Here is a 27,432-nt window from a genome sequence, read left to right as displayed (position 1 = left end):
ACAATAAATTTCGTTCAACTTCACAATTGTCTCACTTGTTGATTCTTCACAAGAACATTTAACTTTTTATCTTATGTTTGAATCCTGAAATGTGGGAAACAGTTAAAAAATTCAAGTGGGCCGAATACTTTCGCAAGGTACTGTATTATCTTTTTCTATTGGAGGTCCATTCATGCTCTGTAATCAACTGATGCGGGAAGAGGTACCGCTTTTTTTATGCTTTAGGTTTCCTGTCCTTGAGGGTGGAAACTCCCTCTCGTGGTGCCGTCATGGGTTCAGAAAATAAACACTTTACTTATTTTTGCTTTACTGCTATTTTTGCACATGAAAAACAATATTTTGCAAAAAAACTTGTTTTGCATCTCCATATTCTTAAAAGCTTTATCAACATTTTTTTTTTCTTTGTAAAAAGAGCCGTATGATAGCTTATATTTTTTGGCTGAACAATTTGACATTTTCAATAACCATTTATTTGTTTTTTTACACATATATATATATATATATATATATATATATATATATATATATATATATATATATATATATATATATATATATATATATATATATATATATATATATATATAATATATATATATAATATATATTTATTTTTTATTTTTTTTTTTTTTTTCCTTGCTATTGTTAATTCACAATGTCATTAAAATTGGTGCTGAGGTTTAAGGCCCCTTAGATGTATCTGAGGATAAGGGTTTAAACCCTGTGTGACTGCCCTACTGAAACAGCAGCTGCAATGATTAAATTAAGTTTTATTCTCCTGGCTATACAGTGTTTAAATGCTTTAAAACCTTCCGATTCACTCTGTATTTACAGGTAAATAGCATTTCTTAAGGTGACCGGTAACCATTTGACTGTCTGCTTTATAACTTTCTTATGCCGTTATTTCTTAATACAGGTAAAATATATCTTTGTACCGTGTTAGCCAGTAGAGATAAAAAAAAAAATTGTTTAAAAGAACTGAGTCCTCAGTGGTTAATACCTTTTTCAATGGCTAACTGCAAAGATGGTAATAGCAAGCTTTCGAAAGCTTGCTATTATTACCACCTTCTTTTCAGTTAGCCATTAAAAGATATCAACCACTGAGGACTCTCAGTTCTTTTAAACATTTTTTTTTTATTGACTTTGCACAGTAGAATAGTTAGGTTGTGTAGGACTTCATGGATTAACAATACGTTGTGAACATGATATTGGTCATGTATGTTTTTAGCTATTCAGCCACATCAGGTGAACAGGATGCATTGCTCCGGTGTGGCTTACTAGTTTATTCCGTTATGCAGAATACTCAAAAGTGGTCTTTATATAGAATAGTAATTGCATTCCACTGCGAAAATCACATTCTTATGCACAAAATCCAGGGCATGCTTTTTGAGTATATGCAGGGCCTTTGGTAAAGAAGTAATCGTGCTACTCTCAGGGAAGGCACTGGCAAATATCATGAAAACCCTGTCTTGTTAGAGGTAAAATATTTTTGTATGGTGTTAGCCAGCTGATAGAAAAAAAAATTGTTTGGGAAAAATGGAGGGTCCTCAGTGGTTGAATACTTTTCAATTACTAACTGAAACTATGGTAATATATAGCAAGCCAGGTACCTAAAGCTGCACCACAAGTAATGTTGTGTACTTAACCCCTCATGGACAAAGCCAGTTTTGTACTTAATGACCAGGCCGTTTTTGCAATTCTGACCAGTGTCACGCACAGGTTATAACTCTAGAACACTTTAACGTATCCTGGTGATTCTGACTTTGTTTTTTGGTGACATTGTAGTTCAGGATAGTTATAAATATAGGACAATATTTTTTGCTTTTATTTGTAAAAAAAAATTAAAATTTCACAAATTTTGAAAATTTCGCAAGTTTCAAACTTAATTTTTATGCCCTTAAACCAGTTATGTCACACGCAATACCGTATTTTTAGTTTTTATAAGACGCACCAGATTGAGACGCACCCCAAATTTTGAAGAAAAATGTATATTTATAATCCACTGGTGTCTTACCAGGGAGCGGGGGCAGCAGTGGAACGGTGGTTATAAGAGGCAGGGGCGGTGCTTAAGTACACTGATGCTGCGAGTGGTATAGTGGGGCCCAGATACTCGCTCACTTTGGGTTCTGGGCTCTGGTCTGTGTGGGGCTGGTGACGCGGCTCTGGTCTGTGTGGGGCTGGTGACGCGGCTCTGGTATGCGCGGGGCTGGTGACGCGGCTCTGCGCGGGGCTGGTGACACGTCTTTGCTCTGTGGGGCTTCTCTGTGCTGGGCTTCTCAGTGTGTCGTGGCTTCTGTGTGTCGTGGCTCTGCTCTGCGGGGCTTCTCTGTGTGTCGTGGCTCTGCTCTGTGCGGGGCTTCTCTGTCTGGCGCGGGGCTGCTCTGTGCGGGGCTTCTCTGTCTGGCGCGGGGCTGCTCTCTGCGGGGCTTCTCTGTCTGGCGCGGGGCTGCTCTCTGCGGGGCTTCTCTGTCTGGCACGGGGCTTCTCTGTCTGGCACGGGGCTTCTCTGTCTGGCGCGGGGCTGCTCTCTGCGGGGCTTCTCTGTCTGGTGCGGGGCTGCTCTCTGCGGGGCTTCTCTGTCAAGCGCGGCTCTGCTCTGTGAGGGGGGGGGGTGAGGCACCGGCCATTCTGAAGATGTCTCTGGTGAGGGCTTCAAATAATGGCGGCCGGAGTTGGACTTTGCGCAGATAGGAGCTTGAGCTGAGAGCTCCATCTGCGGATGCACGGATTCTATTATTTGAAGCCCTGACTGCCGACCTCTTCAGAATGACTGCCCGCCGCATAGAGCAGAAGAGCCCCGCGCAGAGCCGCGCCACCCAACGCACAGAACAGCGCCGCATAGAGCAGCTCTGGCAGCACACCCGCATAGTATTACCCCTGCCTCCTTTGACCCCTCTTTACCACCCCACGGTAAGCTACATTTGGATTTTAAGACTCGCCCATCATTTTTCTCTCAAATTTTTTGGAGGAAAAGTGCTTCTTATAATACAAAAAATACGGAGGTTAATTACCGTATCTTTCGCTTTATAAGACGCATCTGATTATAAGACGCACCCCAAATTTAGACAAAAAAGGTAAAAATAAAAATGGGGGCCGTCTTATACTCAAGTGTTTTCTTACTGGAGGGGGGCAGCAGTGGTGGCGAAGCAGGGTCACAGGAGGCAGAGGTTGTGCTGGCAGGTGCGGCGGAGTCCGTGGTGGCAGGAGCCGCGGGGTCCCTGGTGGTGGTGGCAGCAGCGGCGGGGGGGGTGAGTCGTCAGCAGGCCGGTGTGGTGAGTATCCCAGTGTCCACAGTCCCTGTTCAAACGATGGCGCCTGTAGCGGCGCGTGCGCAGATGGAGCTCTCATCCAAGAGCTCAATCGGCGCCCGCTCCCGGCGCCATCATTTGACACTGGGACTGCGGACAAACTGGGTAACCTTTTGCACAGCTGGCCGCACGCACAGAGTGGCAGCCAGCCCGCACACCCTGTGTGCAAGCGTCCGGGTACCTGTGCTTGTGTGCGGGTGGAAGCCGGGTACCTGTGGTTGCGTGCGGGCGGCAGTCGGGTGCCTGTGTGCGGGAGGCAGCCAGGTGTCTGTTGGTGCCGGCTGCCACCAGCACGCAAGCACAGGTACCTGGCCGCTTGCACGCAGCCACAGGCACCCGATCGCCGCACAAAAGTGCGTCTTATAATCCGAAAAATTCGGTACATTTCCCACATGTCTACTTTACATGAGTGCATTTTAAACAAAATTTTTGCGGGTTAGGAAGTTCATGAGCAATTTCCCATATTCTCAACAAAATTTTATAAAACCATTTTTTTTTTTTTAGGGACCACCTCACATTTCATGTGACTTTAAGAGGCCAAGGTGACAGAAAATACCCAAAGTGACAATCTAAAAACTGCACCCCTCTAAGTATTCCAAACCACATTTAGGAAGTTTATTAACCCTTCATGTGCGTCACAAGAGCTAAAGCGATGTGGAATTAAAAAAAACAAACAAAACTTATCATTTTACCAAAAATATTGCTCTAGCCCCAATTTATTAACTTTTTAAAAGAAATCACACAACAAAATGAGAGAGCAGGGAGCCGGCACTGGCAGCGTGAGAGCGGCGGACGCTGGTAACGAACGTAAATATCGGTTAACGAAGGTAAGGGCTTCTTGGTTACCCGATGTTTACCGTGGTTACCAGCCTCCGCAGAAGCCGACTCCTGTAATTAACCCGATGTGTACTCTGGCTAGGAGTGCAGGGAGCCAGCGCTAAGCGGTTTGCGCTGGTAACCAAGGTAAATATCGGGTTGGTTACCCGATATTTACCTTAGTTACCAAGCGCAGCATTGCTTCCACGCGGCGCTGGTCGCTGGTGAGTTGTTTAGTGTGACTGGGCCTTAAAGGGTACTTTACATGCTGCGACATCGCTAGCGATCTCGTTAGCGATGTGAAATTCTAGATCGCAAGTGCGATCTTTTGAGGTCGCACATGCGTAAAATGACCTATGTGCGATCTCGAAAGATTGCGATCTAGAATTTCACATCGTTAACGAGATCGCTAGCGATGTCGCAGTGTGTAAAGTACCCTTAACTGTGAGGTATCAATAAAAGCAGGGGATATGTTTGACTGCCCTCACTCACACCAATATTAATCACAGACCAATAAACCCTTTAGTTTAGATAAACAATAGTTTGCACACAGATAAGAGAAGCACAGGTGTATTTTCTTTTTTTTAACCCTTGGAGCATGCTGTCCTCAGGTTACATTGCAAAATCCTTGTGACATAGTCATATGAAAAAGTTTGGGCACCCCTATTAATGTTAATTTTTTTTCTTTATAACAATTTGGGTTTTTGCAACAGCTATTTCCGTTTCATATATCTAATAACTGATGGACTGCGTAATATTTCTGTATTGAAATGAGGTTTATTGTACTAACAGAAAATGTGCAATCCGCATTTAAACTAAATTTGACCAGTGCAAAAGTATGGGCACCTCAACATAACTGTGACATTAATATTTTGTAGATCCTCCTTCATAGCCTCTAGTCACTTCCTGTAGCTTTTAATGAGTTCCTGGATCCTGGATGAAGGTATATCTGACCATTCCTGTTTACAAAACAATTCCAGTTCAGTTAAGTTTGATGGTCGCCGAGCATGGACAGTATGCTTCATATCATCCCCACAGATGTTCAATGATATTCAGGTCTGGGGACTGGGATGGCCATTCCAGAACATTGTAATTGTTCCTCTGCATGAATGCCTGAGTAGATTTGGAGCGGTGTTTTGGATCATTATCTTGCTGAAATATCCATCCCCTGCGTAACTTAAACTTAGTCACTGATTCTTGCACATTATTGTCAAAAATCTGCTGATACTGAGTTGAATCCATGTGACCCTCAACTTTAACAAGGTTCCCGATGCCGGCATTGGCCACACAGCCCCAAAGCATGATGGAACCTCCACCAAATTTTACTGTGGGTAGCAAGTGTTTTTCTTGGAATGCCGTGATTTTTTTGCCTCCATGCATAACGCCTTTTTGTATGACCAAACAACTCAATCTTTGTTTCATCAGTCCACAGGACCTTCTTCCAAAATGTAACTGGCTTGTCCAAATGTGCTTTTACATACCTCAGGCGATTCTGTTTGTGGCGTGCTTGCAGAAACTGCTTCTTTCGCATCACTCTCCCATACAGCTTCTCCTTGTGCAACGTGTGCTGTATTGTTGACCGATGCACATTGACACCATCTGCAGCAAGATGATGCTGCAGGTCTTTGGAGGTGGTCTGTGGATTGTCCTTGACTGTTCTCACCATTCTTCTTCTCTGCCTTTCTGATATTTTTCTTGACCTGCCACTTCTGGGCTTAACAAGAACTGTACCTGTGTTCTTCCATTTCCTTACTATGTTCCTCACAGTGGAATCTGACAGTTTAAATCTCTGAGACAACTTTTTGTATCCTTCCCCTGAACAACTATGTTGAATAATCTGTGTTTTCAGATCATTTGAGAGTTGTTTTGAGGAGCCCATAATGCCACTCTTCATAGGAGATTCAAATAGGAGAACAACTTGCAAGTGGCCACCTTAAATACCTTTTCTCATGATTGGATACAGCTGCCTATGAAGTTCAAATCTCAATGAGGTTACAAAACCAGTTTAGTGCTTTAGTAAGTCAGTAAAAAGTAGTTAGGAGTGTTCAAATCAAGAAATTGATAAGGGTGCCCATACTTTTGCACTGGTCAAATTTTGTTTAAATGCGGATTGCGCATTTTCTGTTAGTACAATAAACCTCATTTCAATTCAGAAATATTACTGAGTCCATCAGTTATTAGATATATGAAACTGAAATGGCCGTTGCAAAAGCCCAAATTGTTATTAAGAAAAAAGGTTAACATTAATAGGGGTGCCCAAATTTCATATGACTGTATTCCCTTTATGTACCAAATGTCTAACTTCGGGTTTGTATGTAGGGGAGACAGGACAAAGGCTTACAAGAAGGATGAATTCTAATCGCCACACTATTAAATAAAAAAGGATAGATCTACTTGTGGCCAAACATTTTTGTGACCCTAATCACAGTAACATTGACATGAAATTGCTGGTATTTCCATCTGCAAGGAGTTTGTATGTTCTCCCTGTTTTTGTGTGGGTTTCCTCTGGGTACTCTAGTTTCCTCCCACACTCCAAAGACATACTCATAGGGCATTTAGATCCCCAGTGGGAACAGTGTTACTGATGTTTGGAAAGCACTATTGAATTAATCGTGCTATATAAGTGAATAAATATTATTACTAATATTATTAAACTCCAGATTCCAGAGAGACAGAAGAATCTGGGAGTACAAACTTAAGATGACCTTTGACACATTCAGAACAAGAATAAATGTGTCGTATGGATTTATGTCTTTTTACATGAAAAAGAAATGTGCCCCTCACCATCTGGGGGCATCGCAACTCTGGACCAGACCTCAGAGGACCATAAAATATTCATGCTCCAATATATACTGTCACATCAGTTTGTCCCCTTGCCATGCTGATAGTCCTGCTTCACATTACTTGTCTTATTTACTGCACTATTCTATGGCCTGCCGTTTATAAATGTTACTTTTGAGATTTTGTGTTTTACTGCGCCTGATGAAGAGACCGGAGTAGTCTCAAGAACTTGCTATTTCTTACCATCTTTTCTGTTAACTATTAAAAGGTATCAACCACTGAGGACTCTAGTAGGTTCTGTTGTTTTTTTTTTTTTTTTTTTTTCAAAAACTTTTTATTGATTTTCCAATTTTTTATAAACATAGCAAGATATTCATGGTTACACAAGGAAAAACATTTGTCTGACAATATGTGACATAATAGGGTGCGATGCCCCAACTTGATATTTTAAACTGTTTATCTGATTGATATGGTCTCTATTAAACCAAGGCAAAAGTACTAAGAAATAACAGACGCGATACAAGTCAATTAGAATCATTAAGCCCCTGAGCCAACCCCGAATGCTTCCAAATTTTCTGGCACGTCTTGTTGCTACCTTAGCGTCTCGTCTCCCCTTCCCTCCGGAACCCACACCTACGTGATTTTCAATTTACCCAGGTTGTCCTGGCTATCATTCAGAAGGTACCATTCCGATTGTACAAAAGGTGTCATCAGATTATCTATTTCTCCCTGAGTAAATTGACTTTCAATGAAGTTTCTCCATTTCCCAAACAACTTGGGTGTCAACCTGTCTTTGTCCCTTTCCGCTTCCACTTTCTCCAGCCTCAATAAATTATGTAATTCACCGATGACCTCTTTTATGGATGGTCCCTCCCTTTGTATCCAATGCTTTAAGATGGACCGTTTGGCTATCATGGCTATGTCATGTACTATTGTATATTTCTTCTTTCCCGGCATGTCCGATCCCCCTCTTACTCCTCCCTCAAAGGAATGAAAAATCCACACCATTAGCGCTAGATTTCCAGAAATTCCCCATGTTGCCTGGACAAATAATCTAACTTGATTCCAGAACCTGTAAATTTCCTTACACTCCCATAGTCCATGTAGCATATCTGTTTTTTCTCTTTGACATTTAGGACACCGCATATCTCTTCCCGGAATGTTGAAGCCCATAATAGCCCTGTGTAAAATTCTAAATTGGGTGTCTCTCCATCTCTCATTGGTAACATGTTTCCGCATCTGTACCCATCCCTTCAATATATCCCCTACAACTTCCTGCCCTTTCAATTGTTTCCCCCACGCTGTTAGAGTACGGCTATCCTCCCCAGATATAAGCATTCCCCGAAATGTTCGGTAAATTTGGGAAACATTTACACTTGCTACATCACTTTCCATAAGCTCATCAATCAAACTCTTATTCAATTCCTTTCCAAGCTCAACCAAATCTACAAATACTCCATGCTTCAGTTGTTCATATTGTATGATATGTGAGCTATTAAGGTCATACTTGTCAAGCACTTCCCGTCCTGTCAGCCACCTTCTCTCCTCCACATTCATGACATCCTTCATTCTCTCGACGCCCTTCTCTTTCCATCTAGTAAATAGCTTATTTTCCCGTCCCATGGGAAAGTTCGGAGATGCCCAGGGATTTAAGTACTTAGATACTTTCCATGACAGTCCCAATTTCTTTCTTACCAGTTTCCATGTTAGCATAGTATCTCGGAATAAGATTGAGTTCCTTATGTGCCCATCCGCCTTGGACAATGGGGAGTGTAAAATGGACGCCAAATCCCACGGTGATGCATACTTTGCTTCCATGCCATAGTCTGAGTGCCTGCTCGTTCCTCTCATCCAATCAAACACATGTCTCATTATACACACCAGGTTATAACCCCGAACATCTGGGAAACTGAGACCTCCTTCCTCCGTTGACTTCATCAGTGATCGTAACTTTATTCTAGGTTTCCTTCCCCTCCATATAAAATCCGCATACGCTGAGTTGAGCCTATTTACGTCCCTCAGTTTTAGCAATATCGGGATCGTCTGGAATGGGTACAACAGCCTAGGAAAGCTCATCATTTTTATCAGGTGGCACCTTGCCAGTAGTGGTAGAGGCAGACCCTTCCATCCCTTTAGTTGTGCTATAATTTTCCTAATTAGTGGGACATAATTCATCTCGTAAATTGATTCCACCGTTCTTCCTATATGAATTCCCAGGTATTTAAGTGATGTCTGTGCTATAGGAATGCCACATATACAACCATCTCTTGCATTCCCCCCTTTTAGGAACAGGATCTCACACTTTTTTTTTTATTCAATTTGAATCCTGAGACTAATCCAAATTTTTCAATTAGGGCTAGAGTCTGTGGCAAATCCACGTTCGGGTCCCCCATATATAGTATGACATCATCGGCAAAAAGTGCTGTCTTTATTTCAGTTCCCCTTACCTTAATCCCTTTAAAACTATTCGGGCCCTGCAGTATTCTTGACAATGGTTCAATGGCCAAGTTGAATAGAAGGGGAGATAGCGGGCAGCCTTGTCTTGTTCCCTTCATCAAAGGGAACACGTCTGATAGAAAACCTGGAGTGTGTATCCTAGCTCCCGAGTTAGCATAAAGATTCCTAATGTAAAGCCTCATTTTGCCTACAATCCCTGTGGCCTCTAGTACTTTGTCCAGCCAGCTCCAATTTACATTGTCAAACGCTTTTTCTGCATCGAGTGTAACTAGAGCGGGTCTTGCCCCCCTCTATCTGTTCCAATCTCACCGCATCCACCACTAGTATTGTCTTCCGGATATTAGTGACAGCATTCCTCCCTTTAATAAACCCTACCTGGTGCTCTGTAATGATCCTTGGAAGAATCATGGCCAATCTATTAGCCATAATCTTAGATATTATTTTTAAATCCTGGTTTATAAGTGATATGGGTCTATAACTAGAGGGCTCATCCAGGTCTTTAGTTCCCTTAGGGAGTAATTTGATATATGCTACGTTTGAATTTTTAGGAATTTCCTCTCCTTCCAAAAATGCATTAAATACAGCAGTTAAATCCGGCGAGATCAGATCTCTCATAGCCTTATAAAACTCGCTGTTAAAACCGTCGGGGCCTGGTGCCTTGTTGGTGTTAAGCTCCCCGATTGTTCTAGTCACCTCCTCAACTGTGATATCTGCATTTAGGTCACTCAGATCTTCCTCTGTTAAGCTAGGCAAGTGCGCTTGTCTTAACCACTCTGCCTCGTCAGTCATGTCATTGTTTCCTGGCCCATATAGTTTTCTATAAAAATGTCCCAGCAATTTATTAATTTCCTTAGGATCTGTGGTCACTTCCCCCCCCTTTCTTTTTAGTTTGGAAATCACTGTCATTTTCCTGCTACCCCTTGCCAAATTTGCCAGCATCCTCCCCGCCTTCTTGCCAAATCTATGTAACTCTGCTTCCCTGTGCGACCAAAATAATTGTTCCTTTTTTTTGGCCCATTCATCGAACCCCCTTTTCGCCTCCAACCATCTGTCTTTTGTCGTGAGAGATCTATTTGCCAAATACTTTGTGTATGCTACCCGCACTGCTTCACTCTGGGCATTATAATTCTCATTGGATATGCGGCCATGATCAAAAGGAAAACCAATCAGGCGACCCCTCAAGACCGCTTTTGCCATTTCCCAGTATAGCACTGGGTTCCCTTTGTGTTCCTTGTATTCCTCTGTGAATTCTCCCCACCACTCTCGTAATACCCTGTGGAAATTATCTTGTCTGAGAAGAAACGATGGAAATCTCCATATGATATCTGTACCTCTCTTGAACTTCTCTCTGATACCCAATCTCACCGGACTATGATCAGATATCACCATGTTTTCTATCACACATTCTTGTGCCCCATAAACTAGGCCTTGAGAAATCCAAAATTGATCAATACGCGACCAGCTATCATGAGGATGCGAGAAGTGTGTATATTCTCTATCATGCGGGTGAGCTAATCTCCAGATGTCCTTCAAACCCACGTCTTCTAATGTTACATCCCTATGGTCCGGCCTTCTGTCCACATCCTCTGTCCTCTCCTTCCCCCTCCTCCTGTCTTCAGCTGAGTCTGGAACTGTGTTAAAATCACCTCCCACTATGATGTTGGTCTCCCCATCTGCTAGTATGTTGGCCTTTATGCCATCATGAAATATGCTCTGTTGGGAGTTTGGACCGTAAACATTGTAGATACTTAATTTACCCGCTGGACTAATGATTGTTAAATGTTGCCACCGTCCCTGATCGTCTGCCTCGTGTGTCACTACTTCATGGCTGAGCTGTTTTATGTATTAGAATCATTGTCCCCGCTTTCCTACCTTGTGCCTCTGCCCCATATACAGTACCCACCCAGTATTTCTTCATGTGGAAAAAGTCCTCCTTCCTCAAATGCGTTTCCTGTAATAATGCAATATCTGTTTTTAGTCTTTTCAGATGTCTTAGTATCATTGCTCGTTTGTTAGGAGATCTCAAGCCTTTAACATTCCATGTAGTTATTTGTACCATATTTGCCTTTGTATTTTGCTCTTACTACTTCCTCCCCTGTGGGCCCTGAACTCACAAGAGACGAGACAATTATTGCCAGGTATAGAATTTGCCCCCCAGGCTTGACATATTTTTTCCCCACCTTGTAGGTATAACAAATATAACAATAAACAAGTAACTGTAGAACAAGTTTTCCCTTCTGGGAAATTTTTGGCTCTTTTCGCCATGCTGATGACTTCCCCTTTTCCTACCCAAACTGTTGAGCTCCCTAGTCACCCCCCTTAGAGTATACGTTCTAGCCCCGGATTCACATGAGTCACATGAACGAGCCTTAAATATGTCGAAAATAGTACAGTACGACAAAACCTCTATAAAAACTTCAAGTCCAACTTGGCTCTACTTTCTGGTGGCCGTCGCAGCACTCAGAGCAGACAGATCCACTTCATTTACGCCTGGAAGTCGTTCCTGGACAAAGGCGAGTGAAAGTGAGAGTGAAAGTGAATCTGGAAGTGAAACTGAAAGTAAGCGTGAGACTGAATATGCGAGAGAAAAAGAGTGAGACAGAGCGAGTGTGGAACTGAAAGTGAGTGTGATACTCAAAGTGAAACTGAGTATGGGAGTGGGAGTGAAACTGTAAGTAAGCGTGGAACTGAAAATGAGACTGAATATGTGTGAGACAAAGTGAGTGTGGGACTGAAAGTGTGAGACTGAAAGTGAAACTGAATATGGGAGTGAGTGTTAAACTGAAAGTAAGCGTGAAACTGAAAATGAGACTGAATATGTGAGGGGGGAAAGAAAAAAGTAAAAGAAAAAAAAAGGTGTGGGACTGAGAGTGAGTGTGGGACTGAACGTGAGTGTGAGAATGAAAGTGAAACTGAATATGGGAGTAAGACTGAAAGTGAAACTGAATATGGAAGAGTGTGAAACTGTAAGTAAGTGGGAAACGGAAAATGAGACTGAATATGTGTGAGACAAAGTGGGTGTGGGACTGAAAGTAAGTGTGGGACTGAAAATGAAACTGAATATGGGAGTGAATGTGAAACTGAAAGTAAGCGTGAAACCGAAAATGAGACTGAATATGTGAGGGGGAAAAATGTGGGACTGAAAGTGAGTGTGGGACTGAACGTGAGTGTGAGGATGAAAGTGAAACTGAATATGGGAGTAAGACTGAAAGTGAAACTGAAAGTAAGCGTAAAAGCGAAACTGAAAATGAGAGAGTGAAATCAAGAGAGCGAGAGAGTGCGAGAACAGGACCAGCAATATCTAGTTCAGTTCAGTTATCATGAACCATTCCCAACAGTTAGTCTCTGTGTTCCGAGCGAGGGTTATTTTGTTGTATTGGGCTCAATCTCCTTTCCTCTCTACTCTCCACCCGCGATTGCTCCTCAAAGCTTCTCGGGTCTTTCCCTGGGCCTCTTGGAGATCCTCCTCTGCTGGTCCCTTCTCCATTATTTCCTCTTTTTTGTCCGTCAGCCCGATTCTTATCCTGTTCTGCCATGAGAGTACGCTCTGCTTCTTTATAACCTTTGTAATATGCAAACGAGCCATTGAGATTTCTGACTTTCAGTGTGGCAGGGTATAGCAGTGTTAGGTTGACCCAACGGTCACAGCTGTTGCCAGTGATGTCCGCATGCAGAGAGGGTACCGGTGACCCCCCCCCCTCTGCTACTCCGACTCAATGAAAACAAGCGGACGCCGTTATACACATAAGACTGGAGATGTGCGGCTCCGAATAGAAAAGTGTATTGGTATTGTTTACATTACAAAGTTATACAAAGTTGATTAGGGTGTAACTATGCAACATACATATTCATTAATCTACATTCATTAAGGCGTGGATTGCATATTCCCAGCAAGAGAAATTAATATAATGACTTATACTCCAATAACAAGATGTTTTTCAGTCGTCTTTAAGTCAAAACATTCTGCGTCCTTGAGGTTGGTCTCACAGTTTATTACGCAAATAAGTCTGGTTTGGTCTTGCCAGGGAGGATGAATTTCTATTATTTTCTAAGTCAGTGAAAAAGGTTAACTCTTTCCTCACAGCAGTTGGCACTTGACTTTTTTGTTATACAGGAATGAACATACTTTGCTGAATTCTTTTCTCTTTCTGGAGACTTCTGCTGAATAATCTCCGAAAATTAGCTGTCTGTTGCCTTGGTAATGCAATGGTCGCTGTCTGTCTCTAAAGGCCCTCAGTATTTCCTCTTTATGTTTATAATCCAAATATTTGACTATCACTTGCCTAGCTCTCAGCGGGGCTTTCTTGTTTGGGTTTGGATCCTCTCCCCTATTCGCTTCTTGTTGTCTCAGTGGTCCCACTCTGTGCGCTCTTTCCACTCTGAATTTAGCCTTAATGCCCAGGGCCTGAGGTAACTCGTGTTCACATGTTATCCAGCTGTCCCAAAGATACCGATTCGGGCAGCCCCACAATGCGCAAATTATTTCGCCTTGATTGGTTCTCCAAATCTTCCGCTTTATCTCTCAAATAATCGTTAGATTTCACTAGAGCTGCTATTTGCTCTTGCATAGCCAGTATTTTCTCCCCTGAGTCAGATATTCTCTGCTCTGTTTCTGCCAGTCTAGATGCGTGTCCACTAATCTGCTTTTGCATAGCTGCTAGGGATGTTTGTATGGCTGTTTCAATGGCCACTTTAATCTCTTTTGACAGATGTGATGTCACTTCTTCAGACATTTTTTTATAATCAACATTGAGCTCTTGTGCATGCTTGTCTTGGCCTGCAGGTGGTGCTGGTTTCTTAGTTCTCTTATTCTGTGCTGGAGGTTTTCCACCCTCCCCCATTTGTTTACAGGATTTAGATAATGGTGTGGCCGGCTGTTTCTTGTTTACTTTAGAAGGAGTGTTACTTTTTCTGACATGCAGCTTCTGCTGGCGTTGATCATGATTAGACACCTTTATACTGCGTGTCTGAGTGATCAATCCGGTCTCCTGCGTCTCTGTGCACTCTTTGCTTGCTGCACTCCTCCTCCTCTCTCTCTGGTTCCTCCATGTCCCCTTCCTCTATCCATTGTGTTTCTCCCTCTTCAATCCCCTGCAGCGATTTCTCTCCTGCTCCATCCTCCCCCGACCCCCCCCCCCCCCCCCCCCCGCTCTCATCTCCTTCACTTCTCCCTCTCCTGCCTTTCATTACCACATCTTGCACTGGGGACTCTGGCTCCTCCTCCATCAGGCTCGTCGGCGCCATGACAGTCTCCTCTTCTCCACGCCGGCAGTCAGGATCTCCACTCCTCCAGGGCCCCTCACTACCACCAGCACTCCTCAGTAAGTACCGCTCCATAGCTGCTTGCTTCCTGCTACCAGACGTGCTGATCTCTGCTCGCTCACTTGCCCGGGTATGCTGTTTATCGTCGGTTTCTCAGAGGGGTGTTGGGAGCTTCCCCTCTATGCTGCCTCCTCAGCCAGGACCGGATCCGGAAGTCTGTTTTGTTTTTTAATTTTTTTTTAAACTCTGTGGAATAGGATGGTGCTAAATTGGTATAAATAAAATAAATTATACAGCTTTTACTGCATATTATGGTTACGTTTACAACAAGAAAAAAATGGAGTTACCAGGCCAAATATAGATATAAAAATATAAACTTTATTTCCATACACATATGATATGAAAAAAATACCTACAAGAGATCATATACAAAAATAAGTTGTAGAAAAAATGAGCAAAGGGGGATATAAAGTACCCCATACAAAGGTGATAAGGCTACAAATACATATGGAGGTTATAGTTTAAACATTATGAGGGAAGGTAAAATCAAACTATAAAATGCATTTCTATCAACAATAAATTAGTCACAGTGGACATTAATAAACTGCAGTTACTTGCTTACCCATTTGTTAATAAATTTCCTCCAAAGAGATTAACGTGCCCACCAGGATTAGAAATGAACCCTCCAAACGCGCGTTTTTGCGTTTGTATACTTAACCGCTTCATCAGGGAAGGCATAATCCCCCAATCTGTGAAGGACCTTAAATCGCCGGTCATGTGACCGCATTGGTCATCGCTCCAGGGCCTGTTCATTAGCTGTTCAGCCAATTGCGGCTGCCTGTTTGGCGCATGCGTTAACTCACTGCTCTCTTTGATGGCTGGATTAGGTGCATGGGGCGGCGGCTGCCTGGTGAGCATGCACTAATCCGGCAGCCGCGATTGGCTGAACAGCTAATTAACAGGCCCTGAAGCGATGACCAATGCGGGCACATGACCGGCGATATAAGGTCCTTCACAGATTGGGGGATTATGCCTTCCCTGATGAAGCAGTGAAGTATACCAACGCGAAAACGCGCGTTTGGAGGGTTCTTTTCTAATCCTGGTGGGCACGTTAATCTCTTGGGGAGCAATTTATTAAAAAATGTGTAAGTAAGTAATTGCAGTTTATTAATGTCCACTGTGACTAATTTATTGTTGATGGGTATGCATTTTATAGTTTGATCTTACGTTCTCTCATAAAAATGTTTAAACTATAACCTCCACATGTATTTGTAGCCTTATCACCTTTCACCTTTGTATGGGGGGTACTTTTTATCCCCCTTTGCTCATTTTTTCTGCAACTTATTTTTGTATATGATCTCTTGTAGGTAATTTTTTCATTATCATATTTGTGTATGGAAATAAAGTTTATATTTTTATATCTATATTTGGCCTTGTAACTCCATTTTTTTTCTTGTTGTAAACGTAGCCCTTTTTGCAGTGATCTACAATGTTTTGTAATATCCCTTTTGTAGGAACTGTGGAAATTTTGCATTAATTATTGCATATTATGGTTGCATCATTATGAAAGTCATTGTACGAATTAGAGTGCAAGATACATATCACCTAGACTGCCTCATAGAAACTTGGTTTTAATATTGTTTTTTCCAGTAAAGAATTTCAGTTTTTACGTGAAAAGTGTATGTGCCATTGGCCTTTCATTTTTATAACTGTGCAACAGGCTTAGTTCCTATTTTTGTTATGCTTCTATTTAGTTTTATTGCCAATAATACCTTTGTTGTACAGAAAACATTTCAGGATCCTAGATTAGTAAAACTGAGACCTGACAACAAATATATTTTGTTTTGTAATTGCAGATTAAAGCTACTGGTGCTAATATTGCAATCTGTCAATGGGGCTTTGATGATGAAGCAAATCATCTATTGCTTCAAAATGAGCTCCCTGCTGTACGTTGGGTCGGAGGTCCTGAAATAGAGGTAAGGAGTCTGCATAATTTTAAAAGGAGTATTCTCACAAATTGGTGTTACATTTCTACTCGTTTATGGTTCATTGCATTGCCAGTTGGAAATGCATGAAAACACCAGAGCTGTTAATGCCACAAATTGCTCATCAACATGCACGTATTGTTGGTGGTACGATATGTGTTTTTGAGGTTTACATCCTCCAGTGCCAAAATATTTATGATTGTTGTAAAATCTGTTCACCATAGGGCCTCATAATAAAAGAAAAGTTTGTGAATTTTATTTTTATATAGATATTGTGAGGTAGCACGGTCAGCTGCGCAGCAGAAGACACGGGATCCAGGCATTAAGGTTCACAGCACACGGTTTTAATGTCCAAACAAAAGTCCACAACAAAATGCATGTGCCTCTCCAGCAGAGAGCTCAGGGAGTTCTGTTCACTCCCTCACACCCGGCACACCTGCCCTTGTTCCTGATTCTATTTAACCCTTCCTTCAGCCTGTAGGGAAACAGCATTAACCCTAGAGTGGATCTACTTTCTATCATGGAGTGAGCACAACCGGGGCGAGACATACCGGCCGTCATAGATAACCCCGGTCACAGTCTCACATACCCCCCCCTCAGTTCAAGCGTGCGGGGTTGAACTCCAGCCATCAAACACGGGCCGCGGGACAAGGCATCGGCGTTGCCCTGCAACCCACCGGCCCGGTGTTCAACCGTAAACCGGAAGTTCTGCAGAGAAAGGAACCACCGGGTAACCCGGGCATTCCGTTCCTTGGCGGACCTCATCCAGACCAGTGGAGAGTGATCCGTCACCAAGCGAAACTGCCGTCCCAGCAGGTAATAGCGTAGGGACTCCAAGGCCCACTTGATCGCCAGGCACTCCTTCTCCACTACGCTATAATTCCGCTCGGGAGGGGTGAGCTTCCTACTTAAGAAGGTGACGGGGTGTTCCTCCCCCTGAACCACCTGAGACAGCACTGCCCCCAGGCCGACCTCCGAGGCGTCAGTCTGTACTATGAACTCCTTAAGCAAGCATTGTTGACCTTAGAGAGATCAACATATCCACTGCGGAGACACCATCACGTGTTTCTCAACGCAGTGATTCTAGAGCATTGCCCCCTGGGAAGTATGCAAATAAGAAAGCCGCGGAGACACCATCACGTGTTTCTCAACGCTGGCAGGAAACTAGCCAGGTCTTTCACCGGGAAGGAACAACCACGGGAAGGGCAGTCTCCAGTCAAGGAGACCACCTATACCAAACATGGTATCCATCCACAGACAGCCGTTTCGGGGTATTTGCCCCTCATCAGTGTGGAGTAGGAATCTGGCTAGTGGGGGCAATGCCTAGTAAAAGACTACTTAAGCAAGCATTGTTGACCTTAGGGAGATCAACATATCCACTGCGGAGACACCATCACGTGTTTCTCAACGCAGTGATTCTAGAGCATTGCCCCCTGGGAAGTATGCAAATAAGAAAGCCGCGGAGACACCATCACGTGTTTCTCAACGCTGGCAGGAAACTAGCCAGGTCTTTCACCGGGAAGGAACAACCACGGGAAGGGCAGTCTCCAGTCAAGGAGACCACCTATACCAAACATGGTATCCATCCACAGACAGCCGTTTCGGGGTATTTGCCCCTCATCAGTGTGGAGTAGGAATCTGGCTAGTGGGGGCAATGCCTAGTAAAAGACTACTTAAGCAAGCATTGTTGACCTTAGGGAGATCAACATATCCACTGCGGAGACACCATCACGTGTTTCTCAACGCAGTGATTCTAGAGCATTGCCCCCTGGGAAGTATGCAAATAAAGCCGCGGAGACACCATCACGTGTTTCTCAACGCTGGCAGGAAACTAGCCAGGTCTTTCACCGGGAAGGAACAACCACGGGAAGGGCAGTCTCCAGTCAAGGAGACCACCTATACCAAACATGGTATCCATCCACAGACAGCCGTTTCGGGGTATTTGCCCCTCATCAGTGTGGAGTAGGAATCTGGCTAGTGGGAGCAATGCCTAGTAAAAGACTACATAGGTAAGGATGATTGACCTTAGGGATATCAACATCCATCTTCGCCTATGTAGTCTTCCACTAGGCATTGCTCCCACTAGCCAGATTCCTACTCCACACTGATGAGGGGCAAATACCCCGAAACGGCTGTCTGTGGATGGATACCATGTTTGGTATAGGTGGTCTCCTTGACTGGAGACTGCCCTTCCCGTGGTTGTTCCTTCCCGGTGAAAGACCTGGCTAGTTTCCTGCCAGCGTTGAGAAACACGTGATGGTGTCTCCGCGGCTTTCTTATTTGCATACTTCCCAGGGGGCAATGCTCTAGAATCACTGCGTTGAGAAACACGTGATGGTGTCTCCGCAGTGGATATGTTGATCTCCCTAAGGTCAACAATGCTTGCTTAAGTAGTCTTTTACTAGGCATTGCCCCCACTAGCCAGATTCCTACTCCACACTGATGAGGGGCAAATACCCCGAAACGGCTGTCTGTGGATGGATACCATGTTTGGTATAGGTGGTCTCCTTGACTGGAGACTGCCCTTCCCGTGGTTGTTCCTTCCCGGTGAAAGACCTGGCTAGTTTCCTGCCAGCGTTGAGAAACACGTGATGGTGTCTCCGCGGCTTTCTTATTTGTACTATGAACTCCTTCCGGAAATCAGGGTTAACAAGAACGGGCTGTCCGGAAGGAGTCCTCGGCCTGCGGAGTCCAGCGCACCATGACGGACTTCTTGCCTTTGAGAAGGTCCGTCAAGGGGGCTGATAGTCCCGCAAAATCCTTTACAAACCTCCTGTAGTACCCCACGATACCCAGGAAGGCCCTAACCTGCTTCGTGGTCAGGGGTCTAGGCCACTTCTGGATCGCCTCAACCTTGTTAATTTGGGGCTTAATCACTCCTTGGCCTATCACGTAGCCCAAGTAGCGGGCTTCCGTGAGTCCCAACGCACATTTCTTGGGATTGGCTGTCAATCCGGCTGTTCGAAGCGCGTCCACCACCGCTTGTACCTGTTCCAAGTGGGTCTGCCAATCGGAGCTGTAAATAATGATGTCATCCAGGTACGCTGATGCATACGCCTGGTGGGGTTCCAGCACTAAGTCCATCAACCTCTGGAACGTGGCCGGAGCGCCATGTAACCCAAAAGGCAAGACAACATAGTGGAAGAGACCCTCCGGCGTAACAAAAGCGGTTTTCTCCTTGGCGGACTCCGTTAGTGGCACCTGCCAGTACCCCTTGGTCAGGTCGAGCGTGGTAAAATATCGCGCCTGTCCCAGCCTATCAATCAGCTCATCCACCCGGGGCATGGGGTAGAGATCGAACTTGGATATTTCGTTCAATCTCCTAAAGTCATTGCAGAACCTTAAGGAGCCATCGGGTTTTGGTATTAGGACAATCGGACTAGCCCATTCACTCCGGGATTTTTCGATGACCCCCAGGCGTAACATTGTCTTTACTTCCTCTGATATGGCTTGTCGTCGAGCCTCCGGTACCCGGTATGACTTCAGGCGTACCTTCAGGTGGGGCTCGGTGACAATATCATGTCGTATCAGACTGGTCCTACCGGGCAGCTCGGAGAAGACATCGGGGTTCTGCTGAACAAACCATCTGGCCTCTCGCCTCTGTTGCTTGGTGAGGGCTTCTCCAATCCTTACTTCCGGTTCGTCCTCTCCGGAGGTCGCTGGAGCCGGATGTGAACGACCCGAAGAGGAGGGAGGTGGGGAAAAAACAGCCATCGGGCTTTCCCGTTCCTGCCAAGGTTTTAATAGGTTGACATGGTATATTTGTTCAGGTTTCCACCTACCGGGCTGCAATACTTTATAGTTAACCACCCCTACTCTTTCCTTTATCTCGTAGGGGCCTTGCCACTGAGCCAGGAATTTACTCTCCGCCGTGGGGATTAATACCAACACCCGATCCCCGGGTTTAAAGGTCCGCACGGTGGCTTGTCTATTGTAGCGGCCGCTTTGCGCGGCCTGAGCCTCCTGTAAATGCTCCTTCACAATTGGCATGACCGCGCTTATGCGGTTCTGCATACCCAAAATGTGTTCAATCACACTTTTATGGGGGGTGGGCTCTTGCTCCCATGTTTCCTTTGCCAGGTCCAACAATCCCCGGGGATGTCGCCCGTATAACAATTCAAAAGGCGAAAACCCCGTGGATGCCTGTGGCACCTCTCGTATGGCAAACATCAAATAGGGAAGCATCATATCCCAGTTTTTCCCGTCTTTGGAGATCACCCTTTTGAGCATGGTTTTCAGGGTTTTATTGAAACGCTCGACTAAACCGTCCGTTTGAGGATGATACACAGACGTACGCAACTGCTTGATCTGGAGTAGCCGGCATAGCTCTTTGGTCACTTTAGACATGAATGGGGTCCCCTGATCCGTAAGGATCTCCTTGGGCAATCCCACCCGGCAGAACACAGCAAACAACTCCCGAGCTATAAGCTTTGCTGCAGTATGTCTGAGAGGTATCGCCTCGGGATACCGGGTGGCATAGTCAACGATCACTAGGATGTGTTGGTGCCCTCGAGCGGACTTTACGAGGGGCCCCACCAGATCCATCCCTATCCGTTCAAAAGGGACTTCTATAATGGGTAACGGTACCAACGGACTGCGAAAATGGGTCAGGGGTGCGGTAAGCTGACACTCCGGGCAGGTTTCGCAGAACCGTTTTACCTCCCCAAAGACCCCGGGCCAATAGAACCTTTGCAATATTCGCTCCTGCGTTTTCTTGACCCCCTAGGTGGCCACTCATCAGGTGTTTATGAGCCAAGTCGAGGACCCGCCGGCGATGCGGCTGGGGCACCACCAACTGTTCTACCCCCACGCCCCGTATTTCATCTACCCGGTAGAGTAAATCCTGCTTAAGAGCGAAATGGGGGTACCTTACCTGGGCACCGGGCAGCTGTGCCACCCCGTCAACTACTGTCACCCGACTCCGGGCATGTATTAACGTAGGGTCCTGGAGTTGGGCTGTCCCAAACGTATCCGGGGACGCCTCCAACTCCGGGATGGGCTCGACCATCTCAGCCTCTCCTGCCAATACCTCTAGGGGTGACCTATCGGGTTCACATTCTGTCCCTATCATGGGGACCCCTACGGCAGGTGTCCCGGATTCAGGATTGTAGGGCTCAGGTCCCGGACTGACCAGTAACTGAGGGGACTTAGGGGGTCCCCTCCATTAAGTCCAAAAATAGGGCAGATCCCTTCCTAGGATCACGTCATAAGGAAGAGTGTTAAGAAGTCCCACCTCATGTTGCACCTGACCGCAAGGTGCTGTGATGGTGACAATCCCCGTGGGATAGTCGCGGCGGTCCCCATGTATGCAAACCACCCCCACGGTACGTCCTGTGGCCTTTACTTTAGCCCTCCAGGTGGATCGCACAAGGGTCACTAAGCTTCCGGAATCCAACAATCCTGTAACCGGACATCCATTCACCTGTATTTGGCACAAGTGGGGCTCCGTCTCTGGGGAGACCAGGTCAGCGGTACACACCACCTGAGCATACATTGAACCCCGCCGGGTAACCCCACAATCCATGGGCTCCGTGGTGAGTGGACACTGGGCTTCCATATGTCCCACCCGCTGGCACCGCCAACATCTAATGGGGACGGAAACCCCCGGGTTGTCGTTTAGGGTACAGAACCTTCCGGACCTCAGTAACGGCGGCCGCGGCCTCAGACGGGACGGTAGGGGACTCCTGCACCGTTGTCAGCGGTGGGTCCTTGGCCCTAGGCTTGGAGGGGCCGGTCCGACGGGCGGTACGCAAAGTCTCAGTGTCCCGTATCAAGTCCTGCGTAGCCACATGCCGCTCTACCAGGGACACTAATTGGTCCAGGGTACTCGGGTCACCCTGTCCTACCCACCGTTGAATGGTGTCTGGTAAAGTGCGCACAAAACGATCCACTACTACCCTTTCCACCATTTGCGCCGGGCTCAGAGTGTCAGGCTGCAACCACTTTTTTACAAGATGCAACAAGTCATAGGCCTGGGAGCGTACGGGTTTGGCTTCCTCATAGAACCACTGATTTACCCGCTGAGCCCGTACATAGGTATTCACCCCCAACCGAGCCAGTATTTCGGCTTTCAGGGTCACATAGTCAATGGCGTCCTCGGTACAGAGGTCCAGGTACGCTTTTTGGGGTTCCCCCGTCAGATAGGGCGACAATACCTCAGCCCACTGGGGGGTCGGCAGCTTTTCCCGCTCGGCCACCCGCTCAAACACCGCCAGGAACGCTTCCACATCATCACCCGGGGTCATCTTTTGCAACGCTTGTCTCACCGCTGTCCGGACGCTGCCGTCGTCACCCGGTCCCGGGGTTGTTGCTGCCGGTCCGGCACGGATCGACTTGGCCAGGAGAACCATCTGTTCTTGGTGCCTTTTTTCCTGCGCTTGCAAGGAATGCTGCTGACGTTCCAACGCCCGGAGCAGGTGTGCATTGGTCTGTTGCTGCTGTGCATTAGCCTGTTGTTGCTGTGCATTAGCCTCTTCTAGCTGTGCATTAGTCTGTTGCTGCAGTCTTAGTATGTCTTCCATGGCGTCGCCGGGTTTGGGCTGTAGTATAGCCGCTCGAATCCAGGACATGTGCTACCGGGTCACCAGGGATGGATGCTACACCTCACCGGCTGTCATGCCCGCCGATTCTCCACCATATGTGAGGTAGCACGGTCAGCTGCGCAGCAGAAGACACGGGATCCAGGCATTAAGGTTCACAGCACACGGTTTTAATGTCCAAACAAAAGTCCACAACAAAATACATGTGCCTCTCCAGCAGAGAGCTCAGGGAGTTCTGTTCACTCCCTCACACCCGGCACACCTGCCCTTGTTCCAGATTCTATTTAACCCTTCCTTCAGCCTGTAGGGAAACAGCATTAACCCTAGAGTGGATCTACTTTCTATCATGGAGTGAGCACAACCGGGGCGAGACATACCGGCCGTCATAGATAACCCCGGTCACAGTCTCACAATATGTAAAAGGGGAATACTTTTTCCTAAACTTATTATTCCCTCCAAAGATATGTTCTACACAAGGATATATTCCCAAGGGTATATTTTTATGTTACGGTTACTACTTTGCCCTATCTTAACTGGTCTATCCCAGACTCTCAACACTTTATTATGCTAAAATATAACAAGTTTATTCTCTAACAAGACTACGCTTAATTCACTATATATTGCTAGCACATGTTAATACATATAAGAATCAATATGAAATGCATAAAGGAAATTATCCACAATTAAAATACATTGAAATACATTGAAATACTAGTAGTAATACCTTCTCTAATACACCATTAAACCCACAATTACCAAATAATATATCACCCACATTGGCTAAAAAACTCACCATTATAGCCTACCCAACACTAACACTATCCCTATGTGGATTGATACTCAATGTGTTCGTCATGCTTCATGTTGGTCCAAGAGCAAAGAGACCTCATAGGAAGTGTTGTCGGCATATATAGTGGGTCTTGGCTTAGATTTGTTTCCCTCTATCACTGGCAGAAAACCTAAAACCTAGGGATATATAATATATAGATAGAATGTATGTATATACAGTACAGACCAAAAGTTTGGACACACTTTCTCATCTCTAGAACAACTATTAAAAGGAGACTTTGTGCAGCAGGCCTTCATGGTAAAATAGCTGCTAGGAAACCACTGCTAAGGACAGACCACAAGCAGAAGAGACTTTTTTGGGGCTAAAGAACACAAGGAATGGACATTAGACCAGTGGAAGTCTGTGCTTTGGTCTGATGAGTCCAAATTTGAGATCTTTTGGATGCAACCACCGTGTCTTTGTAGAAAAGGTGAACGGATGGACTCAACATGGCTGGTTCCCACCGTGACGCATGGAGGAGGAGGTGCTTTGCTGCTGACACTGTTGGGGATTTTTTCAAAATTGAAGGCATACAGAACCAGCCTGGCTACCACAACATCTTGCAACGGTGTGCTTTTCCATCCGGCTTGCGTTTAGTTGGACCATCATTTATTTTTCAACAGGACATTGACCCCAAACACACCTCCAGGCTGTGTAAGGGCTATTTGACTAAGAAGGAGAATGATGGGGTGCTACGCCAAATAACCTGGTCTCCACAGTCACCAGACCTGAACCCAATTGAGATGGTTTGGGGTGAGCTGGGCCGCAGAGTGAAGGCAAAAGGGCCAACAAGTGCTAAGCATCTCTGGGAACCCCTTCAAGACTGTTGGAAAACCATTTCCGGTGACTACCTCTTGAAGCTCAAGAGAATGCTAAGAGTGTGCAAAGTAGTAATGAAAGCAAAAGGTGGCTACTTTGAAGAACCTAGAATATAAGACACATCTTCAGTTTCACACTTTTAAGTATTTCATTCCACACGTTTTAATTCATAATTTTGATGCCTTCAATGTGAATTTACAGTTTTTAGAGTCATGAAAATAAAGAAAACCCTTTGAATGAGGAGGTGTGTACAAACTTTTGGTTTGTACTGTGTGTGTGTGTGTGTGTGTGTGTGTGTGTGTGTGTGTGTATATATATATATATATATATATATATATATATATATATATATATGTATATGTATGTATATGTATATGTATATGTAGATATATATATATATATATATATATATATATATATATATATATATATATATATATATATATATATATATATATATATATATATATATATATATATATATATATATATATATTTCGGGTACCAGAAGCAGTTTGATGCGCTTTCTAAACAGTTAAAGGGTTGTTCATGTGAGTGAAGCTTTTGTAAAATCTGTCACCTGTCTAAAATAAAAAACAACATAAACACTGAAGATCAAAATTGGAGAACCGTGTATGATCACTTTGGTTTTTTTTTTTCAGAAATAATGTAATCCACGGTACATTTATCAATATTTGAATTTTTTTTGTAAGCTTTACATCACTAGAACAGTGTTTTTACAAAAGATCCAAAGTTTATCAACCTAAACACTTTATTTTGCCCAAAACCTGAAGATAATAATTAAAGAACAATAATGACTGTAGCACAGAAAAAGATTAAAACTAAATTTTCTGAAGGTAACAGTCACCAATCAGAAGAAAGTGTACAGGCCTTTGCTTTGAATGACTTCCGCATATCTGCAGCCCCAGGATATCACTAGTCTTTCCCACTGCTCTGGTGTGATTTTGGTTCATCCTTCTTCCAGTCTCTTCCACAGTTCTTTGACTGTTGTGGGTTTCTTGGCCATAACTTTGTCACCAAAAATTTGTCAAAGGTTTTCTATTGGGTTTAGATCAGGACTCTGGGCTGGCTATTTCATTGTTCCAATGTTTTTTGTTTCACGGAACTGCTTACCCTTTTTGATGTGTGACAGGGAGCATTGTTCTGCATGAAAGTTGCTGGCTGAATGGGTCATAAACGGAAGTGAGGAACCACGTGTTGTTTTGAGGAGGTTCTGATACACACTTGCATTCACGCTGCGATATAGCTGTATGAGCAGGGTTGTGTAGTCGGTAAGCCAACTCCCTCATACATGACTCATGTTTGTGATAAATTTACTGTAGCAAAATGGTAACATCAGGCTTTTAATCATTATTCTGATGCAATAATCAAACTTTAGAAAGAACAAAATGTATTTATTGGAATACAAGTTCAGAACACAAACTATTAATAAATTGTAAATATACAATAAACTATGTAGTAAATGGGGGGAAAAAAAATCAGTTTTCAGCAAACATGTATGGAATACCATTTGTACAGTATGAATTTGTTCTGAGACATAGTATCGCCTCCATCACATTTTCCTTCATAGATGGACTCAAATCTGTGATCATAATTTTAAGGCTAGAGAACAACCTCTCTACACTAACTTAAGTTGGTAGCAAAGCAATAACCGCATGGGCAACATCTCTAACAGTCTCGGGTATAAAGGAATTGTCTCATGCACAGTCTGTTTTGATGGATGGTTGAACTCTTAGAAGAACAAGTAAAACATTTGGTCAATCTGTTTGCTATGGGATTGGAATCTTTTTCCCTGTGGGAACGCTTTGCTTTCCAAATACTTTTCAAAATTAAACTCATCTGATGAGGCTAAAGATACGGCAGCAGTAGCACTGGCAGGATCCAAGTCCTCTTGCTCTTGGTAGTCCTGTAACCCACTCATCCTAACTGCTAACTCAGTCAAAGCTTCTTTTCCTTTAGCAAGCGGTATATGGTGATTTTGGTCCACATACACAGCTGCCAGAAGATTTTTTTTATTTTCGAATAGCTGTGTCTCTGTTTCATTGAAGCAGCAATGCCATCTGTGATTAAATGTCCTCTTTGGGAAAGTCAAAACAGCAAGTTCTTCCATTCCTTTGTGAAAATACCAGGAGTTAAATCCTTAGCTTGCAATTTTTTAGTCACTTTAAATGGATGGTGACGCAATTTCTTCAATTCAGCCACCTGTGTCCATTAACCTTCATTTAACCTGAGGGTTGACTATGTCTACAAGAAAGGTTTTAAGCTCAAGCAATCGCTCAACCATTAAATAGGTGGTACCCCACTGAGTGGCTTGATCAACAATTGCCTCTTTTCCACCTCTTAAAGATGGAATCAATTTTAGGAGTTCTAGCAGTAATAACCAATAACCAATTTTTTTCCGCGTTAACGCTGCGTTTTGAACTGCAGCGTTTCAGTGCTCAATTGCATGCGTTCTGCTTCCCCAGCAAAGTCAATGAGAAGCCCGAAATTAAATGCGCACGCTGCGTTTTTAAACGCATTTTGGATGCCAAAAATCGCTGCGGGGAAAAAAACCCAGCATGTCACTACTTTTGTGCGTTGTAGCTGTGTTCTCCACCCATTGAAATCAACGATGT

At 44.4% G+C, this 27,432-nt stretch overlaps 1 protein-coding gene across 2 annotated transcripts in view; it reads left to right on the top strand.

The window, feature by feature from the left end:
• CCT5 (chaperonin containing TCP1 subunit 5) overlaps positions 1–27,432 on the top strand; it is a 422,120-nt gene that overhangs the window by 253,633 nt on the left and 141,055 nt on the right. For both annotated transcript variants that reach the window (XM_075331906.1, XM_075331907.1), the window contains exon 7: positions 16,481–16,600. In XM_075331906.1, the coding sequence (XP_075188021.1) occupies positions 16,481–16,600 (120 nt within the window). The remainder of the gene's footprint in view (positions 1–16,480; positions 16,601–27,432) is intronic.

This window comes from Anomaloglossus baeobatrachus, unplaced genomic scaffold (assembly GCF_048569485.1).
Source record: "Anomaloglossus baeobatrachus isolate aAnoBae1 unplaced genomic scaffold, aAnoBae1.hap1 Scaffold_103, whole genome shotgun sequence".
Taxonomy (NCBI): domain Eukaryota; kingdom Metazoa; phylum Chordata; class Amphibia; order Anura; family Aromobatidae; genus Anomaloglossus; species Anomaloglossus baeobatrachus.
Note: the sequence above shows the minus strand (reverse complement) of the source record. Positions and strands in the feature narration are given on the sequence as shown.